General features: G+C 53.1%; 1 protein-coding gene across 1 annotated transcript; it reads left to right on the forward strand.

The window, feature by feature from the left end:
- The first annotated feature begins 496 nt into the window (after positions 1-496).
- On the forward strand, positions 497-8,174 carry PRDM13 (PR/SET domain 13). The gene is made up of 4 exons (XM_068160393.1): positions 497-708; positions 2,613-2,744; positions 2,845-2,965; positions 5,820-8,174. Exons 1-4 carry the CDS (start codon positions 568-570, stop codon positions 7,286-7,288), a joined length of 1,863 nt encoding a protein of 620 aa, XP_068016494.1. The 5' UTR covers positions 497-567; the 3' UTR covers positions 7,289-8,174.
- Positions 8,175-25,862: the final 17,688 nt, after the last annotated feature.

Consider the following 25,862-nt stretch of genomic DNA (forward strand, 5'->3'; position numbering starts at 1 on the left):
AATTAAAAATCTTTGAAGTATATTAAACCTCAAAAGGCTCAGCCAAGTAGACTTAAAATAGTCACTTATTTTCCAAAACTGGTTTGTCGAGGGACAATAAAAGGAAGTAAAATTTATGGAGAAATTATACAGTGGATTTGTCACTTAAAATATCGTAACTGTCTCGGGGACAATACCCCATGCTGAGGATTAATGGTCCCTCCAGACCTTTGATTCACCAGCGCCTTTTCTTTGCCCTTGACAAATTGGATTTTTAGGAATGGGAAGGTCGCCTGGCCCATTGTCTGCCAGCCATTCACTCCGCCTGATTATGCAGGAGGGTTAGGGAAAGGCTCCATGTGACCCTCTTGGATGGGACTCCGCAGCTGCTCCAGGAGCCAAACTCTCTCACCAAACTCCGCGCCCCAGAGCATCCCCCTGCCAAGGGGTACCCCTCCTGCTGCCGTTCAAAAGCCGCCGTCCGCGCAGCTCCGCGTCACTCTGCGGGCGGAGATACGCCTGTGCTCATCCTCCCGCCGCTGTCACTCCGGCCCCCTCCAGTCCTTGGGGTTCCCGAGGCTCGCAGCGATGCAAACCAGCCGGGCTCCGGCCACCAGCGTCAGCGCCGAGAGCTGCATCCCGGCCGGGCTGCGCCTGGGTCCTGTGCCGGGCATCTTCAAACTGGGCAAGTACCTGTCGGACCGCAGGGAGCCGGGACCCAAAAAAAAGGTATTTTCCTGCCGCCCCTCCTGCACCGCTGGACCTGCATCTTTTAGGATCTTTTTTCTTTTTTGGTTCATTCGGGGGAAGCCAGCTTGGGAGAAGAGGCTGCTCTTCCTCCCGCTCTCTTCGATCCTCCCTGCTGTGGAGAGGGAAGCGTTTCCAGATCGTCCCGAGATGTCTCCCCGCAGCTTTACTAGGAAACCTGCTCGCTTGTGCCCTCGCCCCTTCCTCCCCACCTCCCGGGCCCCGCTAGCCTAAACTGGCCTCTGCGGCGAGGCCAGAGGACCCCAGGGCTCCCTTAGAGGAGCGGACTCGCCCCCGCCTTGGACAAGGACGTGCTGAAAGCACCGCCGCTGCCCGCTGCCCGCGGCTGGAGGGCATCCGTCCGGCCCCGCTCACTTGGACATTGCCCCTTGCCCGGCAGGGCCGGGACGTGCCACGGCTAGCTCCTCTCCCCGGGCTTTCCGCCGGGACAAGGGCAGGCAGCTATCACAGCCCCCGGGTTTTGTTCGGGGAAGGAGCAAGGGGGAGAGGCAAATGGAACAATTTATTTCAGCATTTGTCTCGGGTTTGTGTGGTCCCACTCACCCCTCTCCATCCCATCCCTCTCGTCAGCCGTGGTGCGAAAGGGCCGGGACTCCCCGGGGGCAGCGGCGGGGTGCAGGTCGCAGGTGTCTGGGCAGCCCAGAGCTGTTCAACCCTTCTTGCAATGCCGAGGGCCAGCTCTGATTCCCGGAGCCGCAACAACCTGCACGGCCGGAGCGGGGTGGGGGGACGGCCACCGGGTACCGGCTCCGTTGGTGTGCGAGCGGGGAAGGAGCGAGGAGGAGGCGGTGAAGAGTGCTCGCCCCGTCCATCAGGCATTTTAGGGGGCAGCGGTGAGAGCCCTTCTTCCCCCCCCACCCCACCCCGGGCAGCCGCGGCTCACGCGTTCCGCTCGGATTTTTAATGCCCCTTAATTGTTTTTAAACGCTCTGCCAGCCCACTCAAATTTATTTCTCATCTGGCTCCCTTGGTTTCTCGCTTTAGACTGCTTTGTTCCGATGACTTTTATTGCACGGTCATTCAGGGAATGGGCACTTCATTTTCTCTTTGTATGGGCGAGCAGATTATGAAGTATGGGGCTACAGAGACTTTGTAGCTACGTATAATTCTCTCCCCTTTCCCCCCGCTGCCCGTCTCTCGTCTATGTCGCGATTCTTCTGCACAGATTCAGAGGCTGCAGAAGCTCTTTCTGAACCAAAATAAATAACATTCTACCTCAGGCGTCTAATAGAGCGTTAAGATATATATATGTACAGCAGCTGAGAGTTAGAGAACCGTAGAAACACAGAGCCATAGAATTGTTTGGGTTGGAAAAGCCCTCTAAGGTCATCGAGTCCAACCTTCAGCCCAGCACCGCCGTGGCCACTAAACCATGTCCCAGGGTGCCATGGCCACAGGTTTCTTGAACACCTCCGAGGATGGGGGCTCCACCACCTCCCTGGGCAGCCTGTGCCAATCCCTGACCACTCTTGCAGCAAAGAACAATTTTTTTCCCGATACCCTAATACTTGACTGAACAGGGTGCGTTTGGGCCAGTGCTACCCACGGGAAAACTTTCTCCCCTGCAATGCTGCAGGTCCCCCACGGGCTCAGGCTCTTCCATCCTCCCCCCCGGGCAGAGCAGCCACCCCCACCACGCAGGCCAGCCGCAGCTCTGGAACGGCACCTGCGAGCCGAGGAAGGAGGGTGAGGATGGAAGAGCCAGGCAGGAGGCAAAGCGAGATGCTGTAGCCGCTGCGATGCCCCCAGAGCTGCCCGGTGTGGCCGGGCACGGCAGAGCGGGCGCACAGCGGGCTGGGTGGGCTCTTCCCTTGCTTTCTACTCCTTCTCGCGTGGAAGTGACAGCGGTGCCACCTGTCTTCCAGGTGCGGATGGTGAGAGGGGAATTAGTGGATGAAGCCGGGAGCTCAGCTCTGGAGTGGATAGGGTTAATCCGGGCTGCCCGAAACGCCCAAGAGCAGACACTGGAGGCTGTTGCGGATCTGCCAGGAGGACAGGTACCCCACTCGCGGCTCCGGGCCGGCCTGCCACCCCTCTCTGCTACCTGCCCCCTCCCTGTCAAGCCTCCTGAAGAAGTTTCCTTTCTCCCCTTCCCAGATTTTCTACCGCGCGCTGCGAGATGTCCAGCCGGGAGAGGAGCTCACCGTCTGGTACTCCAACCCTCTGGCGCAGTGGTTTGACATCCCCGTCACGGCCACCCCGACGCACGACGAGAAAGGTACAGATGTGGCCATTCATTTCTGAGCAGCTAAATTAAGCAGACCAACCTTCCTCTCCCCCCTTCCCCCTCCCCCTCCCCCAAGTGACACCTTTAAGAAGAGCTCAAACTGCGGTAGGCAAACGTGGGCCCTTCAAATATGTAAGTCCTCAGAAAAAAACGAAGTTAATACCAGCTCGGCTGCGGTGACTTTTAACCTGCCCCCCTTCCAACCAAGGCTCCATCTGCCTATCTGTAAAGGGTGATCTATTAACTCGGTATCGCATGGGAAGGCCGCCGTGCCTCGAGCCGTCCGTCATCGGCACAGTTTAATGATCTTTTGGCAGGCAGTTGGGATTTCTATGAGGCAAGGGTAGCGGTGTCAGGCGCCTTCCTCGGTCAGAGCTTCAGAGCATGTTTTCGGGTGATTTTGTGGGCAGATTCCCACAGCCAAGTCGCGATGGGAGCTAGACAGTCCCTGCGAATTAGATTGCGTTAGGAAAACATTCAGGCTTCAAATGACACTCGGCTAAGGATATGCGAGGACTTCGGGAAGGAGAAGACACCCGGCTGGGACCGCTCGTTTCGATCTGCAAGCTGATTCTTAGCTGAAATGACACCAAAAAATTTGTAAGGTGGCAACATATGAAACTGGGGGAGGAGGGAGGGGAGTGTGGGAGAAAGAAGATAAAACCCCTCAGCGTTCATCCTGTCGGGCTGCCCCAGCGGCGGGCGCGTCCTCCCGCTAATCCTTGGGGGGCTTCCCGGTGCGACCTGCGGGCACCAGCTCACCTCGAGCGGACCGCACCTGCTCCTGCCCCACCGAGAAGACTGGCAGTGCCCCTGAGGAGGAAGCAAGGGCACGATTCGGCAAGGGGCTGAGCCCTGCCCGCCCCTCAGGTCTGGCTGCTCCCCAGGGTGACCAGGATGCGGCCGAAATTCCTGGCGCTGGCTCCTCACGTCCCACCCTCGCGCGAGACCAAATCCCTCCTTGTTCCAAAACTGCGCCCAGAAACGAAACTCGTGGTCACGTTCCTGTGCCCCCTCCCAGGGGCAGTGCGGAGGGTCGCCTCTTCCAAAAGGCGAGGTTTCGGCTGCAGGAAGCAGGACGTGATGCTGGGTTGTGTGCCCTGAAGTTTCGGCTGCAGGAAGCAGGACGTGATGCTGGCTGTGTGTCCACTTGCCCAGCAGGGATGGTACCAGCGCAAGAAAGCTCAGACCTGCGAGAAGCGCTCAGCCTGTGGCACCTTCCTCGTCCCGTCGAAGCAAGGCTCAGCTGCAGACGGACCCGGTGCTGTGTCTTCGACCACACACTTGCCAGACTAATTAATGCGGACTCAGAAGTGCCTCAAAATGCTGAAGCGTTTTCCTTTTTTTTTGGACAGTGACGCTGAAAAAAAAACAAACCCAACAACCCAAACCAACAACGAACTACAAAAAACCCAAACCCAGCTAAACAAACAACACCTAAACCAAAGCAACCCACCCCAAACCCCTGACCTAAAAAGAGCAGAAGCAATGCAGAGGGCTTTTTTCCCTTTGGTTTTTGTCCCCCTTCATTTCTTTTTTAAACAAAACACACCTTTGGGAGCCTGGGTTTGATTCCTTTTATTTGGGTTTACTGGGAAGAGAAAAGTCTTCAAGTAGTTATTTTTGTGGCCTCTTTTTTTTAGTTATTATTATTTATTTTGCTTTGGTTTATGTTTGGTTTGGTGCCTGTTGGTTTTGCTTTGCTTTGGTTTTTTTTTCCCCTCTATTTTTTTTTTTTTTCGGTCCTTTTTATTTTTATTTTTCTCCTGAGCACTGGGCTGGAGCTGACCACCCGGGCCGGGACAGACATTCTCACACCTTCCTCTCTCCCTCTTCGACGGGGCGGCCCCGATCCACAGCTGCACGGGATGGCAAGGACACAGGCGATAGGACTCACTTTGCATTATTCCACGCGAGTTCGCGACCGAGTTTTACACAAAGAGCAAAGCCTTCAGCTGCGACAGGATAATCCCCGCCCCAAACGGAGCCTTAAAAGCCCTCCCGGGAGGCCTGGAGCGACCTCTCGTCCCTGGGGGGCACTTGGCCTCGCCTCTGGCATTTCGGGGCATGAACTCGGGGGTGAGGATAGAGGAGGGGCGCGCAGGGCCGAGGGAGCTCAGGGAGCTTCCGAAATCTCTTGTCGGGGTGTGGAATTGACCGGGAAAACGAGAGACAGGCAGATGATCAGGAAAGGGATTCGGAAGGGAAAGGGATTCGGAAGGGAAAGAGATTCGGAAGGGAAAGTGAAAGAAAAAGAGAGAAAATGAGATAAAATAATAGAAAAGCTGAGGGAAAGATCCCGGCTGCCCGCAGAGGCAGCGTTTCTCCGTCGGGGCTGGGGATGCTCCTAGGCATGAGGACACTGCTGGCAAGCAGGGCCAGGAGGGGAAAGCGAAGCCAGTGGCTCCGCAGCGCCGGCAGCCAGCACCGCCGCGGCCACCGAGCTCTGTTCCGCTTGAGAGAAGCCGAAATGTTTCGGGGCCGGAGCACAAAGGGTATTGTCCTCTGAAAGGGAACGATTACATATGGCCCATACATATCGGATATTGTCTGGCCGCCTAATGAGGGGCTGACGATCATTAGATTGGCCTTTGTTCGCTGCAGCCGACTCCCTGACATACGCTACCCCCTCTGCAAACGCCAACAGATGGGCCCCCGACAGACGACCCGCGGCAGCAGCTGCTCCCACCCCGATACCCCGTCCGCGGCAGCATAGCCCCGACCGCGCCAGCTTTCGCACCGCACCGGGACACGGCACAGCGCCGCGGGGGACACGGGAGGTGTGCAGGGTGCCTGGGAGGGTTCTCGGCCGCCGCTGACGGGTCCCCTCCGCTTTTCTCCGCAGGGGAAGAGCGGTACATCTGCTGGTACTGCTGGAGGACCTTCAAGTACCCTAACAGCCTCAAGGCCCACGTCCACTTCCACTGCGCGCTGAGCCACGGCCGGTCCTTCCTCCACCACGACCACGGCCGGCCCGCCGCCGCCGCCTTCGGCCTCCCGCCCAAAGAGCTGCCGGCCTCCGCACTGCGTGGCCACCCGCCGCCGGGCTGCGGCCCGAGGGAAGCCGTCAAGCGGGAGGCCGCCGCCGCCGCCTCCCCGCCGCTCGCCAAGCCGGGGCTGTCCAAACGGGCGTCGGGAAAGGAAGAGCAGGAGCGCGCCCTGGACATGAGCGTGGGGGCCGCCCGCGGGCCGGGGCCGCTGCTGGGGCCGGCGGGGGGCAACGGGCTGGCACTGTGCCCCGGGGCCCGCTCGGCTTTCCGCCCCGCCGGGCCGCTGCGGGAGGAGGCGCGGGGCTCTGCTGCCCTCGGCTTCTCCAAGCTGCTGGGGGGGCTGAAGGCGGGACGCGCCGCCGAGGCACCGCCCAAGTGCGGGGCGCTGCCGGGCGAGGCCGCTCCCCCCACGGCCGCGGGGCTGGCGTGCGGCGGCGGCGGGCTCCGCGCCTTCCCGCTGCTCTCGCCGCTGGAGGAGGCCTCGGCCTTTCGGCAGGTGGAGCGGGGGTTGCCCGCCGCCGCGCTGCCCCCCGCACGCTACCCGCCGCTGCCCGGCGGCGCGCTGGAGCGCTTCGCCCTGCCGCCCTTCGAGGGGCTGAAGGCTTACGCGGGGGAGTGCGGGTTGCCGGTGATGCCGCTCACCGTCTACAACGGAGAGCTGCTCTACGGTGCCGCTCCCTACTACCCGCTGAAGCTGCACCTCGGCGGCCTTCTCAAGTACCCCGAGTCTATGTCGTACTTCGGCGGGCCGGCGGCCGGGCTGCACGCCGCCGAGCTGGGCTCGCTGGCCAGCATCGACCGGGAGATCGCCATGCACACACAGCAGCTCTCCGAGCTGGCGGCGGAAAAGGGCCGCGGCCGGCTGGAAGCGCTGCCCGCCGGGGCGGCTGCGGGGGCCGGCGGCAAACCCAAAACCGGGCACCTCTGCCTGTACTGCGGGAAGCTGTACTCCCGCAAGTACGGGCTGAAGATCCACATGCGGACTCACACCGGCTACAAGCCGCTCAAGTGCAAGGTCTGCCTGCGGCCCTTCGGGGACCCCAGCAACCTCAACAAGCACATCCGGCTGCACGCCGAGGGCAACACGCCCTACCGCTGCGAGTACTGCGGCAAGGTGCTGGTGCGGCGGCGCGACCTGGAGCGCCACGTCAAGTCCCGCCACCCCGGGCAGAGCCTCGGCAAGGCGGCCGAGGACAAGAGTGACTCTGGCTACGCGCAGCCCGGCGAGCAGGAGCAAAAGACTGACAACGAGAGCGACGTGGATGTCTGCTTCACCGATGACCAGAGCGACCCGGAGAGCGGCAGCAGGAACCGCGAGCAGTGATGGAGGAGGCGGCCCGGGGCGGGGCGGAGGCGGGGGGCTGGCTGCAGCCCTCCCTCACACTTAACTCTGAGTTCCTGGCCTCTCGGGGTGGTGCCGGGAGGCTGTGCCGCGGGGGAGTGCGGGCTGGCAGACCCCGTCGGTGGCGGGGCGGTCAGGAGATCCCGGGCGGCCGGGAGGTCCCGGGTCTCCTGCCGCCGTTTCGCTCACAGTGCCGGGAGAAGGTCGGGGAGAAACCCTGGCGGGGCCGGGATCCCCCCCGGAAAGGCACCGAGCCCGTGTTTCAGTGGCCATATATTTTTATTGTACCTTTGTGTGGAGGAAATTGTGCCTTTTGGAAACGATTTTTTTCTATGTGCTCTCCCGTCGCTGTTTCCAGACGCCCGAACCGGGTAGTCCCGGGGCTGCGAGCGCCTCTGGCATCTCTACACTCTATCTGACACCTCAGACGTGCTTTCTCGGGGCCTCATAAAGCAATACCAACAGCTTGCTGTTATTATTATTTTTGTTTTCTTTTTGGTAAGGAAAGAAGGGGGGGGGGGGGGAGGGGAAGAGGCAAGAGAAAGCCACACTCACTGCACTGAAGAGGTTTGCTTATAACAGGAGCACCGTCTGATCAAGTTGCAATTATTTATAGCAGATAATATTTGAGTCAGAGATGTAAAATAAATCTTTGCAAAGCATGAGCCTCACAGCACGCACTCTAGCATTTCAAAGGCAGCACTCTCTCTGTTTGGTAGAATACAAATGTGGTGTATGTTTGTTTCCTGATGAATGATGTACAGTGGATACAGTATCTTGGTCCTGCTTCCAGTTTGTCATGAGATTTTGCTTTTTTTTTTTCCAGAAAAAGAGAAAAAAAAAAAAGAGAAAAGAACAAAAAATAAAGTTCCTGACAAACTGGTGCTGCTTGTCGAGTTGTTGACTGAAGTGCTGGCAGCAGGATCTCATCTTCCTCCATAATGCTTCTGAGGAGCAGGAGAGCAGCCCAGATCCTGCTGCATTCACTGCCACTGGGTCGAGCTATAAAGAATTTGCTGCTGAACGTTCTGGCTGAATGTTTTCCTTCTCCCACTTAGCAAAACCAACATCCCCCAAAACAGTCAACCAACCAAGTCAACAAAACCCCCAAACCAACCAACCGCATCCACAAAACCCCCAAAACGACCGAAAAAAAGAGCACAAACCCCAAACAAAATCCAGCAAAAGAAACACAAACAGGCAAAGCAAACCCCAGCTCCAAAGGAAACCCAACCCACACTTCCCTCTGCCTGTGACTTTTGGAAAACGATTTGTTTGTTTGTTTGTTTGTTTGGGGGTTTGTGGGTTTGGGTGGTTTTTTTTTTTTGCACGGAGATGTAAACAGGCTGAGCGTTATTTGTCTGCTTTAGCTGTCGGTGCTCTGTCAAACCTGCCCCTCTTGCAAACAAGCTTTAGAATCGTTGTGACTTCTTCTTCTTCTTTATCAGAAAGAAAGCAAATTCTGCTTACGCTGTTGGTCTGAAAAACCTGCAGCGCTTTCCCGTTTAAAAATACCGTCAGACACAAAAGTATGTTCGCTCTGGAAAACCCTCCCAGTCGTCTCCCTACGCGCTGCAGCTCTGCCGCTCCGATCCCAGCCGGTGCTTTCGGTGAGAGCTTGCACTCGGGACGGGGGGCACGGGAGGGAAGAGGGACTCCCACTTTTTTTGCTCTGAGTTCTGAAGCAGATGGTAAATCTCTCTGATTGATGTGGGCTGAGGGTTTCCAGGATCGAGCCCTGTGCCGGTGTAGGGGACAGGGTGTAAAACACAAATCACTGCCGGCACCCGAAAGAATCTCAGGTACAGAACCGAGCCTCCGTTTAAGGCTAAACACGCTTGGCAGCAACCAGAAACGGGAATTGGAATGCCAGGCTCGGGTTTTCTTTAAAGGTTTGATTCAGAGTCACCAGCTGTAGGCTATCATGTTAGAGCACACAGCTGATTGAGATTTATGGGCTGTAGGTTCTTTATTACCTGGGCTAGAGCACGGGGCACCGCGTACTCGATTCGGTTCTATCCCAGGACGCAAGTCGCGGTTCTGTCGCGAAAGTAAAATGCAGATGCTCTTTCCCGCGGGATCTTACTCGTCTGCTGGTGGACTCGGAAATCCTGTTGTCATGTCCAGCAGTGGGATTTAGCCGGCTAGTTCTTTATTTCAGTCTTTATCTGTTGCCTTCCTCGGGAAAGGCTGGTGGGAGATGTGTCAGCTACCCCGTGAGGTCGTGAAAAGGACGGGATAACAGAACGGCGGAATAAGGGAACTGTGGAATAACCAAGCTGTGGTCCGGGAATGATTCACAGGTCAGTGGGCTTTGTGTGTTTTACTAGAGGTGTCCCACCAAACCCTAACGCTCGGGCTGCCTTTACAAAACCAGCTACTTCTGGCAGCCGGCTCCTCTGGATTCACGCTCTGTGCATCTGAGCGCTGATGGAGTCGAGAAAGAAAACACAAAGCGAACTAAATATAACTAACAGCAAACAACCGAGCAACCAGAGTAAAACATGTTCTACTCTCCCCCCCGCCCCATGCCTGGCGGCGCCGCGCACTCCAGCGCTGACTGAGTCGGGGGTGCAGGGCGAGCTGCGGTCGCCCGCAGGGGATGTGCAAAACTCAGCGGAGCTCTGCTGGCGCCACCGGGCCCAAAGGAACCGGGCAGGAGGGAGCAAGGCGCGGAGCTTGCGCAGGGTCACTGCGCTCGGGTGCAGCTTCCCGCTTGTCTGTGTGTGGTGCCACCCCACTCGTGAGAAAAGCTGGGCGGCTACCGGGGTTCTGCAATTCTCTTGAGTCTTAAAATCTTCTCCTCCGAAGCCTCCCTGCCGCAGGCAGCGCCGGCAGCTCGGGGTAAGGCCGGAGCGGATCAGCGGCCGCAATCTCGGGGCTGCCCCCTGCACAGCAGGCGCCGGCTCCCGGGCTCCCCTGGGCACCCCCGACGGTACGGCCGCTGATTGGCTGGGCTCTCCCTCGGCCCGCGCTCCTGTTGGCCAGGCCGTGACTTGCGGCCTCACCCCGAGGTGCCAGCGGGGGTCAGAGAGGTGCGGGAGGCAGGGAGTGGTCGTGGAGCATCCCCCGTGAGCTCGGCTGTGGCCTGCTGGGTTACAGCTCGTGGTGCCGTCGGGCCTGGGGTCAGCCATGGTGCTTCCTGCACTCTGCAGCTTCTCTGGAGGCACATTTGGGTCCAAACTGAGGTGAAAAACCTACAGGTGCTAGGTTATGGGCTGAGCTGATTGCAGACCCCACCTTAGCACAGCATGCTCTAGATTTTGCCTTCTTAGCATCTCTGGGTCTACCCCAGCTCCTGGCTGGCTGTCACTTGTGTTCCTAGCATCTCTGGGTCTACCCCAGCTCCTGGCTGGCTGTCACTTGTGTTCCTAGCATCTCTGGGTCTACCCCAGCTCCTGGCTGGCTGTCACTTGTGTTCCTAGCATCCCTGGGACTACCCCAGCTCCTGGCTGGCTGTCACTTGTGTTCCTAGCATCTCTGGGACTACCCCAGCTCCTGGCTGGCTGTCACTTGTGTTCCTAGCATCTCTGGGTCTACCCCAGCTCCTGGCTGTCACTTGCAACTTGAAAAAAAAGAAGAGAAAAAAGAGCAACTGATTTTAGTTTCTGAATGTGCGATTCTCGAGAGCTGCAGTGAAGAGAGCATGTTCTCTTCATTTTGTCATTTGGAAGAAACAACTAACCACACTTGCAGGGGAAAAAGAAAAGAGCTTTCTAGATGAGAAAATAATTTTGTTTTGAGCCATGCAAAGTGGAAAGCACAGGCAGAAAGAACAGTGGTGAGGCGGAAGAAAAATTATCTCCTTTAAATGCTACTCGTTGAGAGGTTTGTTTGCTCAAGGACCATAGAGATTTAATGACAAGATCTCCCTGGTTTGTGTTCTATGGGAGGGCTCAGGTTTTCTGCTGAGTGAATTCAAGCAGAGAACAGTGAAAAGCTGCATTTTACCAGTGAAGGACAGGGCAGAATATTTGCTGGCTGGAAGGTGGAAGCAAAGAAGGATGCACACGTTGGGATGGCTTTGGGACACTGTTAGAAGGCAGTCTAAACACTCTGGAAGTTGCTCTTTCAGCTCCTAAGAATTGATGCTCAGGTGCTGTGTTCTTGTAGAAACAACTGACTTGAGCAACCTCCTGTTTAGTTATTTGGGGTTTTTAACCTAAGAAAGAGTTTTGATGATTTTTGACTTACTCTGTAATAGCCTTTCATAGAAATTGCCTCAGGAAGTCTGGGTGCACCTGGCAGGAGGTGGAAAGCACTGCCAAGAAGCAGGTGGTAAGGATCTTGGTGGGGGTAACTTTGGTTTCCCACTGCTCTTGGTTTCAGTATGAAACTCTGCCATGCATCTTGCTGGTTAGTGCTGCAGGTGTTGGTGTGTCCATAGTGTGGGGATGCACAGGGCAGGTCAATAGCACTGGGAATGACCAAGCTGGAGGGCAAAGTCTTACAGATCAGGGAGCTTGGTCTTACTCCTCTAAACCTTCTGAATGGTTTTAAACACCAGACTCCAGTTTGCAGCCTTAAATCACCTCAAATTACCCCATCAATTCACAGCTTCAACTGGCCTGGTTTGCAAAGGTGTTGAAGACTTGCTTCTCCCAGTCAAGCCACTGGGACTGATTTGAGATTTGCCACGCAGGTGGGAGAGGTGTAGTGTGCTGGAATGCTGAGGAGTTTAGGTTTTGGACTGGTTGCTGGGACAGTACTCAGGGAGGACAAGATCACTTCTGAGCAAGGCAGTGGCTGTAGATACTTCAAGAGAGATTGTTGCCAAGCCTTTGCATCAAGCTCACATTTAAATTCACACACACAGAGGTGAGATCTGATCAGAAAACTCTGCTACAGGTATGAGAATGTTTGTTCTCAGGGGTGTCTCTCTGCAGCCACAGCTCTGATGTGGCAAAGACATGATTTATTGCTTCAGGAAAGCTTATGAATTCCTCTGGGTGCATTCATGCTGAAGATATTTTCAGGGAAGAGTTTTCCTGTTTTCACCAGGAGTTATGTGCTTGGAAGTGCATTTTGAAGCAGTTGCTCTCTTTGTGAGCTCTTTATTCAACACACACAAAAGAATTCCCCAGAGCTGAACCTGATGAAGTGAGCAGCAAGCCTTGGGTTCAGACTTCCTAGGTGACAGGGAGACTTGAGGATGGGAGAAAATGTAAGTGCACGTGGCTTCTGGTCAGAGAATGATGAAGGTCAAGGGTTGGTTTTGATCTTTCTGTTTTCCTCCAAACTGTCTGAAAAGAGTGATGTTAAACCTGACTGTGAGCAGCTACTTTCTGAGTTATCACCTGAAGGTAAAGAGCAGCATGTCAAGGTCGGGTTCAAGCTCACTGGGGTTCATTGGACCATAGCAGATGAAATCTCGAAGCAAGGAAATGCTTTCAGGTACAGTCAAAGTCAACCCGATGAGGAATGCTGACAGCACGTGGGATGCTATGGACTTGTGTTTTACAAGAAACAGGAGAAAGAAGTTTCCCAGCAGCTGAAAACAACCCAGAGCTGAAGGAACAGATTGCTAGATCTGATGTGTAAACTCATCTGTGTTCAGGGCTGAGACTCTGAAACAGGATGGAAAACTCTGAGCAAAGTTCACAAGGTTTTTCTGTCGGCTTGCAGCTGGGGCTGGCTTTGATGCTTCAGTGCTTCATAGTTTGTATCTCTTCTGCTTTGGAATGTGTGATCCCATCCCAAGGGGAAAGGAAGGGCTCAGATCCATCTTCTTTTCTAGAAATTGGAGGCTGCTTGTTCCTGAGGAGAGTGATTTGGTGTGAGGTGATTTGAAGTCCTGATCTGAAAAGGATTTAGAAAGATGACATCAGTGAGGAAAGGTTCAGAGGCTAAGGAGCAACTCAGAGCTGTTTTGCTGCTCACATCACTCTGGCCTCGTTGCAGGTGAATAAGCAGCTGTGTGCAGAAAGCACCAGGAAGAATGGGCAGCGTTGAAGCCTTTGTAGTTTGTAGAACCTTCTGGTGAGTCAGAGCAGCTGGAGCCTGTCTTTAACTTTGGAGTGCATGACTGGTTCTGAGAGCATGAGCAATTATTTTTTTAGCTCCATTCAGAAAATTGGAGCACTAAAAATACATTTCAGCCCTGAGTCCTATTTGTGTGTGCAGCTTCCACTTTGCCATCGCCCAGTGCTCTAAGCTACACAGTAGCTCACCAGAAGAGATGATCAAAAAAAGCGAAGAATGTCCTTCTGGTAGTGTCTTTACTGGGAGAAATCCAAGAGGCTGAATATGTTGGGGGGTGTCAGAGGTACCTCAGCAAAGAGCCTGCTAAACCACAGCCCAGGGCTAAAGCAGCCTCTTGTGACTCTATGACTATGATTCTATGACTGTGACTCCATGACTATTAATCTCCTCCACAAAGGTCTGATTCACCACACTTCAAACCAGAACTTCCTTATTCTTGCTCTCAGCTGAAGGTTTTAGGGAACAAATGAACCTCAAGGCAGTGCCAAAGCTGATAGGAAACGAGAATTCCCAGCTGGAAAGCTCTCCTCAAATGGTTCATTCCAAATGCTCACTGGAGGCACAGTCAGGCTGCAGGTTTGTAAGAGCAGGAATACTTGTGACTAATTGAGATGTGTGTCTAACAGGAGACTATATCCCTGTTTTTTCACCTCTTCTTTTAAAATGCCTTCCTCTTTCCTGCAGCAGATGGTGCTAGATTGTGAGTAGATGTCAATCTGATTTCTTTACAGCCTGAAGAACATAGGGTGAAAGACATGGCATGCACAGTGTTCAAACAGACTACAGGGCAAAGGGATCCCTGCCAGCTCATTGGGTTTGGCACAGTCTTCTGCGGTGTGCATGCTGCTCCTGATGCCTCCTCTGCACCCTTCCGAGGCTTTCAGCATTGCCTCTATCTATCATGCTTATGAAAGATGTCAAAACTAACAAGGAAGGGAGTAAAAGAATCACAGTAAGTTCCAAGAGGTGATGTTGCTCTGAAGGATGTGCATGGCAGGGGTAGTTGCAGTGCACACAAACTTCATTTGTCCTTTCTACTAAAGTCTCTGCCAACAGCATCAGAGAAGAGTCAGCACTGCTGGACTTTGCTGGGTGCAGACAGGCTTCACAGAATGGGTTGGGCTGGAAGGGACCTTGAAGGTCATCCAGTTCCACCCCCCTGCCATGGGCAGGGACACCTTCCACCAGCTCAGGTTGCTCAGGGCCTCATCCAGCCTGGCCTTGAACACCTCCAGGGAGGGGACATCCACAACCTGTTCCAGTGTCTCCCCATGCTCACTGTGAAGAATTTCTTCCTCATCTCCAGTCTTAATCTGCCCTCTCCCAGCTCAAGCCACTGCCCCACATCCTGTCACTACAAGCCCTTAGAAAAAGTCCCTCCCCAGCTCTCCTGTAGCCTCCTTCAGGTGTGAAGAACTAACCTAGAGGATCAGAAGAGACTAGTGAGGTTTCCAGAAGAGCTTCCCTGTGGAAAAAGTGGCTGCTAAAGGTGCTGCAGGCAGTTTAATCACCAACCCAAATGTCAGTGTAGCCAGGTGTTGCTGAAAGTCCTCAGCAGTGAGGCCTCCATCACAATGATGCCATAATGACTGCATGGCTCTGCAGATGGGGGAAACAATGTGAAGAGCAGGCCTGAGTCTTGGGCAGCCTGAGTCATTCTCTCAGAAGGACAACTAAAGTGTCACCCAAATTCGTATCTTGTTAAGGCTTTTGAGCACCACTCCCTGTGTGAATGTTTGGGGTGAAATCTCCTCTGTTTTAGCTTTCCTTGTGCAGTTTTGTTCTTCCCTTCAAGGTCTAATGCAAATCAGTTTTCATCTTCTTTCTTTCTCCATTTTCTAGCCCAGCTCTTGCCTGGCTCAAGCTGCTCCCTTTCCCCACTCCCCCCCTCTGCTTTCACTGCAAAGCTGACTGCAATAACCACTTCTGGTTTTCTCAGGTGCCTTCAGAATTAGCCTGCCCAGGAAGATCTCTCAGGTGTGCACAGTAATGAAGGTGGTTGTGTCTGAATGATTCCTATTCAATTCTGCAGCTCTGAGCTTTGCTTTCTGCCTGTTCCTGCTCCTCCCCACAGGAGATGCTCACTCTCCTGCATAGATCCAGTTAGAAAGAGCAGCCCAAAGGTCTGAAGGAAAGTTGGAGGAAAATAATTGGGGTTATTTGGCAGGGTTTCTGTGGAGGAGGGCAGCTTGCCCAAGGTTGTTCTAACAGGTTCTTTTTCTCCTGGCTGCCCAGGCAGTTAGTCTTCAGTTTTAATGGCTCAGGATGAGAGGTCTGGGTTTGGTGGGACCAGTTTTCTTTGAGGGATCTCAGGACATTGCTGCCCTTCCCTGTATCTCCTGCTTTCAGCCTGACTTCCTCTGCAGCTTCTACAGCACTCTGGGACATGGTTTAGTGGCCATGGTGGTGCTGGGTTGGTGGCTGGACTGGATGAGCTGAGAGCTCTTCTCCAACACTGATTCTATGATGCTGTCCTGTGGTTCTGAGAGGCCAGTTTCAGGATGCTCTCCCACTTCCCAGTGAAATGAGTCAGGTAATCCTGTGGTGCTAAGGGGCTGTTAAGAGGGGCTGCTTCTCCCCCATCATCTCTTGGACTAGAAATTATGGTATCAGACTGCACTTGAGGTTTCTGGCAAGGGATCAGACTTGCCCTATTTGTTGACATGTGTCTTGTCTCTTGAATTGGTGCCCTGGGGAAGGACCTTAGCTTCAGGATTCAACCAGACATACACTAATCAGAGGAGGCCCCTGATTCCCCACCAGCCTTGGCCATGTCCCTGGGTAACAGCGAGCACTGCCGACGCTGAGCCAGCCCCACAGGCTCCCTCTGAGCAGAGAGAGCCCAGGCTTGAGGACATCTGCTGGGGACATGACAACTGAGTGCCACGAGATGTGACAGTGTGGCACATCCCTGCAGGAGCCTCCTGCCCTGAGAGGAGCCGGTCCTGCAGAGCAGATGCTCACTGCCCTCCACATCTTGTCAAGCTTTCAAAGCAAGGGCAGGGCACGGAGGAGGCTGATATCCCACTGAGCTGGCCTCTTTCCTGGCCCCTGCTCTGTAACAAAGGGTGGTGACACCTCTGCTATAAAGGCTGTGAAGCATGAAACACCCTGGAGGTGTTCAAGGCCAGTTTGGATGGGTCCTTGAGCGACCTGGGCTGGTGGAGGTGTCCCTGCCCATGGCAGGGGGCTGGAACAGGGTGACCTTTAACATCCCTTCCAACCCAAGCCATTCTGTCAATCTATGACATGGCACAGCAATGCCAGTGCAGAGCCAGGAGAAAGAGGCTTTGCCAGGAGTGCAGTAAGACCCCACAGAACAGGTGAGACATGTTTGGGGCAGCACAGACCTTCAGGCTCAGGCAGTTCAGACCTGCACACGTGAATGAGTGCTTGAGTAAGGGTCACGAGCAACGCTGATTTCGTGGTGGTCTGACATGTTCTGGAAAGAAGAGCAGAGGCAGCAGGGAGCTGTTCCTCCTCCTGCAGCAGTCCAGGTGATCTTCCCTGCCCTGTTTCAGGTTTGCTGCTGGAGCTCAGCAGCTGGTAGACCTTTCCTGACCAAAGGAGAGACTGAGCAAAGCGGAGAGCTTGAAATATGTCTGGAGGGGTAGCCAGGACAGCAGAAAGATACAAACTGATCCTTTTTCAACACTGCAGAAAGTTCTGTTTGGGGCTTCTCAAGAAAATATTCCTCCCCCCCACTTGCTTCCTGCTGAGCAACCAGCTCTAATAAGGAACTTGGAGTATTTGCACCTTCCTGATTCTTTCAGAACCACTGCTCAGTTGTTCTCAATACTGCAAAATGCCAGCAATTACATAATGGCTGCAGAAACCACATTTTAGGTAAATGAAGAGAGAAATGATGATTATTATTATTATTTTTCATGATAACTCTCCAATTTATCTGTAATTACCAGCCCTGAAAGAACCTTCCTGGTATGCATAATGACCACCTTTTGTCCTTGCATGAAAAGTCGAGGTGTTTGCATTCAAGGTTTTGTTCTCTTCAGCTTATTCCTGGCTGGTTGGGGAGACAGAGGCAGCTGTTTTCATGACAAGTCACACAGCCCTTCCCCAGGCTATTGACAGGCTTGGTTTGAAAACCAGCTGGGTGCATTCTTAGTCTGTCAAGCCCAGGCCATAGAAACAGGAGTCCTGGGCAAGCTGGTTGAAATGTGCTGCTCAAAGGGAGCTGTTCTTCATGTTCTGTTGGGTTTGTCCTTTTAATGTTAATAGAGACCAGGAATTGTTAATCACCTGTAACACACCACACAAAGCATGAAGACAACCCAAAGTGTGTAGTGACTTGGGGGCCACAGGAGGGGTGGTGCTCTGCCAGCTGTTGTGTAAGCAGAGGGGAAACTCCCAAAGAGAGAGATGCAGGGCTCCTCTTGCTGTCTCAGGTGCTATGGCTGGCAGGAAGCCACAGCAGAATTTGCCATCAGAGTGAAAATACTTCAGGGGTTTGGGCAGAAGGATCAAAGGGACAGTGAGCTGAAAGCAGAGGATGATGCTGTTGGCCTCCATATGTTGTCTGGACTAGAGGAGCACTGATAGAGATGGAAAATGGAGCCAAAAGGTGGTTGTTGTAGATGGTATTTGGTGCTGGTGAGGCCACATCTTGAACCCTGGGCTCAGTTTTGGGCTCCTCACTGCAAGCTGGTGTGGAGTCCACCTTCAGGTACTGGAAGGCTTCTATTAGGTCTCCCTGGAGCCTTCCCTTCTCTAGGCTGAGCAACCCCAGCTCCCTCAGCCTGTCCTTGTAGCTGAGGTGCTTCAGCCCCCTGATCATGACTTCCTTATTCCACCTTGAGGCCTTTGGAGATGGGACAGAACAATTTGGTTGTCACCAAACACCCAGAGCACCAGAAGATGAGATCTGAGCAGAGTTGAGATGCCACTTCCCTGTTATCCCCCCCGAGACAGCTGCGTTATTGACCATCAACCGTGAATTTCATCCAGACTAACTCATCCTAGAGCCCACAGGTAAAGGACTGTCTTGTTTGTAACAAATGGCTTTCTATTGACTACACTGGAGTTGTTCCAAGGACATCCTTTCAAGGGGAGAAGCAGATGCAGATGAAGTTTTGCACAATTTTGGCTGTATTCTCTGGATAAAAACATTTAATTAGAGGGCATGAACACAGGCAGACACTCGACACAGCACTAAAACAATTGTCTGATATTAAAACAGCACAAGCATTCAACCTGTGAATGCAGTGACACTGAAAAGCTGGAGGATATCAACAGATTGTGATGGGCTTGAAAAAGAACTTTTAATTTTCTTCCAAGGTTTTGTTTTCTTTACAGAAGTTGAAAGCCTGGGGTGGGGGGGGGAGGGGGGGAATTCAAATGAACACACACAGGAGGGGAAGAAAAAAGAAGAAGAAAAGAAAGAAAAGGAAAGAAAGAGAAAAGATTTGATTCTTGAAGTGCCAAGAGCTTATTAATGCTTCTCTCAGAGGGCAGGAAAGGAATTGTGACCCATATTCTAAATGCCACACTGAACTGCTCTGCTCTTACCTGGAAAAGTTAGCTCACACCATTGTGGGAGAGGAGGACTCTGGATCACCTTGTGAGAAACCCTGAATACAACAAAAGAGCCTCGAGGGTTCTCCAAGTGAGAGGTTGGTAAAAAGAAGAGGGGAACTTAGCTCTACAGGCTTCTGTGTGAGTGCTTGGGTGCTCAGGACCAGTTCCAGCAGAGGACTGCAAAAGCCACTGCTTGTTTCCCTGAGCTGCAGTGAGGGCAGCTAAATGATGGTGGCACGAGCAGGGCCCAGGAGAGTGTCTTGATGCTCTGGGATAAAGCTCAGTGTCCTCCAAGGATGCTTGTCAGTGGCACCCTGAGGTGGAGCTTTATCTTCTGGATGCATCAGGGCATGCACCACTCAGAAGAGAATCTTGGTTGCCTCACCTGAACACGTTTTCTCTGCTTTCCCCCATTTCACCAGTCTTTGGCACTCTTAGCCTCATGCCCTTCATGGGCATCAGGCATCATCAAGAAAAGGACAGCATCCAGCTGCCTGCATTGAAAACCTCACAAACCTCCTCCCACAGAACCAAGGCTTTCCCCTAGCTTACTGCAAAGGTTTGTCCTGCTTCAACAGCCTGGTTTTAAAAGCTGCTACTGTGCTGCACCTTCCAGGTCGTGTTTTTGTGGTCTGCATGCAGCCAGCCACAGAGTCGTGGTGGCCGTGCACAGAGAGGGTGGTGGGAGACAGCCAGGATGGAGGAGAGCAGAGCAGAGCCTGTGTGGAACCACACAGCGTGGGATTTTCAGAACAAAGCACTCATGTGGCAAAAGAAAGGGTGGAGAGGAGAACAGTTGATGCAGATATGAGAGTGAGAAATTAGCATATGTAGCACCATAGTCACACTCAACCCATGGGTTTTAGAATGAGCCAATTACTGCCAGCACCTGCTTTGGATAGCAGTTTTGTTTCAGCTGGCCAAGAGGTCATGCAAATGAGTCAGGAAACTTCTGATTCCCTTTATGCAGCCTGGCCCAATGAGATGGTGCCTGCCTGCATGCCAGCTAAGGTGAGGCATGAAGCAGAAGAGTTTTGGAGAGGCCATTGTGGGTGCTTGGGAGTACACCATGCAGGGGAACAAGGAAGCAGCAGTTTCATCTGCTGAGCATGGAGAAGGCAGCTCTGAGGCTGTGTGTGGTCACTTGCAGGTGAAGGGAGCAGTGTCCAACTCAGTGTCCAGATGTGGATTCTGCAGAACCTCCCCTATGGGGCCAGGCTGGGAGAGCTGGGGATGTTCAGCCTGGAGAAGAGAAGGCTCTGGGGAGACCTTAAAGCAGCCTTCCAGTGCCTGATGTGGGCTACAGAGGAGCTGGGGAGGGACTTTTTACAAGGGCTTGGAGTGACAGGATGAGAGGGAATGGATTGAAGCTTGAGGAGGGCAGACTGAGACTGGAGATGGTGAAGAAATTCTCCCCAGTCAGGGTGGGGAGACACTGGAACATGTTGCCCAAGGAGGCTGAGGATGCCTCCTCCCTGGAGGTGTTCAAGGCCAGGCTAGGTGAGGCCTTGAGCAACCTGGGCTGGTGGGAGGTGTCCCTGCCCAAGGCAGGGGGCTGGAACTGGATGATCTTCAAGGTCCTTTCCAGCCCAACCCCTTCTATGAGTCTCTGAATCTAGGCAAGGTGGTGGCTGGCAGCTGGCACACCCTGTGAGGTCACCACAGGCATGACTTCATTTCCAAATCCATATCAGCCCTCCCATGACCTTGCAGATTTCCTGCAGGTTGTAGCTGAAGTTTTGGAGGAACATTTGGCAGCTGCTGTGCCGCTTGCTCCCCATCACTGCCTTAACCTTGCTCTGTTCTACCTGAGGTCAGTAACTCCGCACCGCGCAGGGAAGTTGGTTTGTTGAATAATTTAATCACCTCTTCCTATAATGATGGAGTAAAATTGGCAGAGGGAGCTTGTTAGAATCTGGGGTACTGGTAAGCAGTTATTATGTGTAATGAGGCTTTTGTCTTGCAGCATTCTGAAGATCATCTTGAACTCCTCCTCACGCTTCAGCAAAGGGGCTGTCATGTTGCATTTTCCTTCAACATTCTCCCCACTCCCTGAAAAGAAATTAGAGGTTGTTAGCTGGGAGCTCATTTGAAGCCTCAATTTTCTTGAGTATCCTGCTCTTGTGGGGAGTACCAGGTGTGTTCAGACTGTGACCTTCAGGTTCAAACTCAACTGGCATTCTACAAGTCTTTGATTCCCGCCCCCCCCTCCTGCTGAAGAGGCAGTGGTTGTCTTGACAGCAGGAACAAAGCTTCATCCTCATACTTTGATATGTAGCAAGGTTAAAATTAAGCCAAAATAGGCTTTTGAGAAACTGAGCATTTTTTTTGAGACAAAGGTGGTAATGAAGGCACTTGTGCTGCTGAGATGCATTCAGAAGGGACACTGTCTGCAGGGCCTCCTCCTGCACTTGTGCTGCTGAGATGCATTCAGAAGGGACACTGTCTGCAGGGCCTCCTCCTGCACTTGTGCTGCTGAGATGCATTCAGAAGGGACACTGTCTGCAGGGCCTTCTCCTGCACTTGTGCTGCTGAGATGCATTCAGAAGGGACACTGTCTGCAGGGCCTCCTCCTGCACTTGTGCTGCTGAGATGCATTCAGAAGGGACACTGTCTGCAGGGCCCTCTCCTGCACTTGTGCTGCTGAGATGCATTCAGAAGGGACACTGTCTGCAGGGCCCTCTCCTGCACTTGTGCTGCTGAGATGCATTCAGAAGGGACACTGTCTGCAGGGCCTCCTCCTGCACTTGTGCTGCTGAGATGCATTCAGAAGGGACACTGTCTGCAGGGCCTCCTCCTGCACTTGTGCTGCTGAGATGCATTCAGAAGGGACACTGTCTGCAGGGCCCTCTCCTGCACCGCTCCCTGCAGCACACAGGGAAGCCACCCCTAGCACAGCTGCCCTGCAAGGTGATTCCTGAGCTCCAGCTCGCCCTCAGCGCCAGAGGATGTGCTGCTCTCAGAGCCACACCCCAAAGGAGCAGAGAAAAGCACTCAGCACGTTCTCTTTGCTGAAGAAATACAAATATCAAACCCCAGCAATTGTGCTGAACCCACTGCAAGGAGCCCTGGGGTGCTGGGGAGGCAAACCAGGCTGCTGGGAAAGAACTGAAACGGTTTGCCTTTCGCTGGCTCTTAGGCATTCCTGCAGCAATGGTTCCTGTGACGTGGGCCAGAGCTGCAGGGACCTGTGCTCAGCCATTCTGTGTTGAGAAGGGCAATGTGGCACTGTAGGAAGCATCGAAACCCCTGCTCGTGGCACTGGAGCTGTGAGGGGCAAGCTGTGAAGTTGGATCTTCAAGTTTTTCCTTGTAGCAAGTGATAGGATGAGAGGAAATGGCCTGGAGGTGCACCAGGGGAGGCTTAGGTTGGATAGAAGGGAAAATGTCTTTGCTGTAAGAGTGGTCAGGGATTGGCACAGGCTGCCCAGGTGGAGTCCCCATCCCTGGAGGTGTTCCAGAAACCTGTTGCCTGGCACTTGGGGCCATGGTTTAGAGGCCATGGTGGTGTTGGGTTGATGGTTGGGCTGGATGACCTTGGAAGCCTTTTCCAGTCTTAATGACTCTGTTTAAATGGAAAATGAAACACTTCAGTATTTCTTGAGTCTCTCTAGAGCAGAACTCTCTCATCTGTGCCCCTGTACCAGAGTCTCTCTTCTACCCTCAACATCAGAACACTTGTCAGCCACCTTCAGGGCTTTTCTTCATGTGTTTGCCAGACAGCCAAAGCAGAAGGACAAACAGGACCAGGGACTCTTCAGATCCCTTCCCCATTTTCTATTCAGACCAAAGAAAGGGGCAAGCAAACACAGACTTTAACCTGAGTTTAGAAATCAGCATCCTGGGTGTGCAATGCCTTAGAAAGAAGATTTTTATCTCAGAGTCCCATCCATTCATCACCTGCTGCAGCAAGTGTAGCTGCTTAGCAGGGGCTGGGTGATTTCCTAGTACATGGACTTTCAGTTAGCAACTGCAGCTTCATCAGTGCAGTCTGTAATTTATTTTCATTAGGCTCTCCCAGTCTCCTGGGAGACAAGGGTTTGAGGAAGTTCAGCAGTTGTAGGGGCAGCCAGCATCCCCCCTGTATTATCAGAGTTGCCATTTGTATTATTTCAAGCAGTTTCTTTTAATGTGCTGCCTTTGTAACTGTGTGCAATTATCCTACAGGACATTAAGGGGGAATATCAGGAATCAGAACATATTGTGAGTCTAAGAGAACTGGGTCACAATACTGTATCACAGCTCTCACTCCTAGATGGCCTTCTCTGCTTCTCGTGGGGTTATCTGAGACCCCACCACATGAGCTGAACGCATTAGTAAGCTTGGCACTAACATATAATTAATGCCTAAAGATCAGGGCCAGAGAAGCCACTTAGAGGTGCAGGATTGCACAAGAAAATTAAACACACAGAAGAACATAGAACCATAGAAATATTTGGACTTGATGATCTCTGAGGTCTTTTCCAGCCTGGTTGATTCTATGATTCGGGTTGGAAAAGCCCTCAAAGCTCACTGAGTCCAACCCTTCTCTGGGTCTAGCAAGGCTGGTGCTAAACCATGGCCCTCAGCACCACATCTCTGCCTCTCCATGTCTGTATATTTTCACTCCCTCCACCCAGCCTTGGGCATTGCCTACTGTTAAACATCCAGCATCACCTTACTGCCCTCCTTCTTTAACACTCTCAAGCCATAGGAGCTGAACTCTGTTGCAGCAACTTGTTCAGCATTGGCTGGGCTGTAGGGTGGCTTTGAAAGCCCTTGCCAGCTAGACACTGCTCTGAATGACAGCGTGTCAGAGCCTTAGTTCATCTCTCCATCTGCTTTGCAGACCTTTCCTGGGGCAAAACCCTGCCAAACGTGGCTCTTGCTGCAGCTCAGCAGTAGATGGCTCAGCCGGCTCTGTTGGCACCAGGTTATGCCCCAACTGCAGCACTCCCACGGCAGGTTTGCTTCCAGGGCTTCCAGCGCAGTACAAGAAGCACATGTGTGTGAGTGAGCAGAGACCATTTGGCATCAGTCTTTATTTCTGCCTTTTTTTGGTCAGTCTTCCCTTGCTACCCCCCAGGACAGGCAGGCAGACATCATCTCTGCTCCTCCCTGACTGCTGCTGGAGGCTACCTGGCATGTGAATAGTAGTTGTGGTCACAATGGTTTGAAACTGGAGCAGGGTAGATTTAGGCTGGACATTAAGAGCGAGCTCTTTACTGTGAGGGTGGTGGAACACTGCAACAGGTCGCCCAGGGAAGTGGTGGAGGGCCCATGCCTGGAGACAGTCAAGGTCAGGCTTGATGGGGCTCTGAGCAACCTGGTCTGGTTGGGGATGTCCCTGCTGACTGGGTGTGTGTGTGGACTAGGTGACCTTTGAGAGTCCCTTCCAGCACAGTGCATTCTGTGATCCTGTGGCTCTATGGTTCTAACTGCAGGAGTTTTTGCTGGCAATCTCAGCAAATCAAAGTGCTGATCCTGGCACAAGGAAAAGCTGCAGCTGGTAAGGACAGCCTTGTGTACCATTCCCTGGATCTGGAGCAGCCTTACTGAGCAGCCCCAAGTATTGACAGAGTCTCTTCCTGCTGCTCATTTCTCTTACCACCATTCTATAAGGTCACAGGGAGGAAAACAATAGGCAGGGGGCTGGTAAGGGGGGCGAGGGGGCTGTTTTCTGCAGGACCTCCCCCTGCTCCTCTGCACATGGGGGCTCAGGGTGTGAGTGTGACCAGCCTCATTTTCCCTTTGTGCTGCTGAAGATTGCCACGCCGCGGCGTGTCAGAATGAATGTGCTCATTGTGAGCTGCCCTGGACGCATCTCCCTTTCACCAGCACCTCTCCCACATCCCCAGGAAAACCCTTAATGGGGCAAAAACAAAATAAAAAGGGGTAGAAGAAAGGCTTTGCAATTGTGTAGCTACTTTGCCCGTGAGTGTTCTCGTGCTCTTGAAGAAACAACTTTGCTGATGTCTCAGTGCTATATTCATACGGGAGAGAATGGGGCAGAAGACTTTTGGCTGCAGCCTATTATGTGTCTGTTGGTTGTTGTGTGTTTTTTTCCATCTGTTTGTGGTGAACCAGAAAGAGCTGTGTGTTAGGTCTTTGCCTTATGGCAAACCCTGATCTGCAGTTGCTGTTTTCCCACACTTACTTAAGCTTCTCTGCACACAAAGCAGATGCCGGTGCCACAGCAGGCCTGGGAGTCTCCTCCTGAGAGCCAGAGACTGTTACCCAGCCAGGTCCTGAGGAGTAGCCTCCAGCAAAGCCAGCCAAGCAAGCACAGAGAGCTGCTCACCGTTGCCATCAGATGATCTGAAGCTGGTTTATCGATTGAAAAAGCACAGAGCCGTCACAAACGGAAGGGGCTCGGCAGTTTGCTGCGCTCCTCCCGGGCTCTGCAGCCTCCGTGGAGCCTCTGAAGGTTTTGGGAAGGCAGATAGCTGCCCGAAGCACACAATGGCTCTGCCTGCCTCTGAGCTCTTCGTTTTCAAGGGTGCAGCAAAAAGCAGCAGGGCTGGAGAGACCTGAGGAGGAATAAAGAATATTTCCTCTTTTCAAAAGGAGGAGGGGAGAAACCAAGCAGTAAAGTGGATCCTTCCCTGCCCTGCTGGTGATTGTTTCCTCTCCCCAGGGTTGAAATCTTGTCACATTAAAATAATTGGGAGTTTGCCATTGATGTCAATAGGGCCAGGATCTCAGCCCTTTTATTCAGACCTGGGCTCTCTCCTTGGCAATTGGCCTCATCTCAGGCTTTCCTCCAGGGAGCCATTCTCTCTGCATTATACCCCAATTGCCATCCAGTGCTACAGAAATGGCTCTCAGCACCAGGCAAGAAACAACAGACTTGATGAATGTGGTGTTAAAAGGCTAAAATAATACTCAACTTGCTTTGCCTTTTTTCTTTCATCTTCCCTCTTTCCCCTTCCCCTTCTTCTCTTTCCAATTCCCCTTCCCTTTCCCTTCCCAATTTCCTTCCCATACAGATGTTTGGGGTCAAACTCTGCTCCTATTGTCTCAGCACAAGAGCCTCTGAGTCTAGGTTTGAAGTTATTTTC

Source organism: Melanerpes formicivorus, unplaced genomic scaffold (genome assembly GCF_026170545.1).
Source record: "Melanerpes formicivorus ecotype bairdi unplaced genomic scaffold, bMelFor1.0.p_v2 SCAF_50, whole genome shotgun sequence".
NCBI classification, from domain to species: Eukaryota; Metazoa; Chordata; class Aves; order Piciformes; family Picidae; genus Melanerpes; species Melanerpes formicivorus.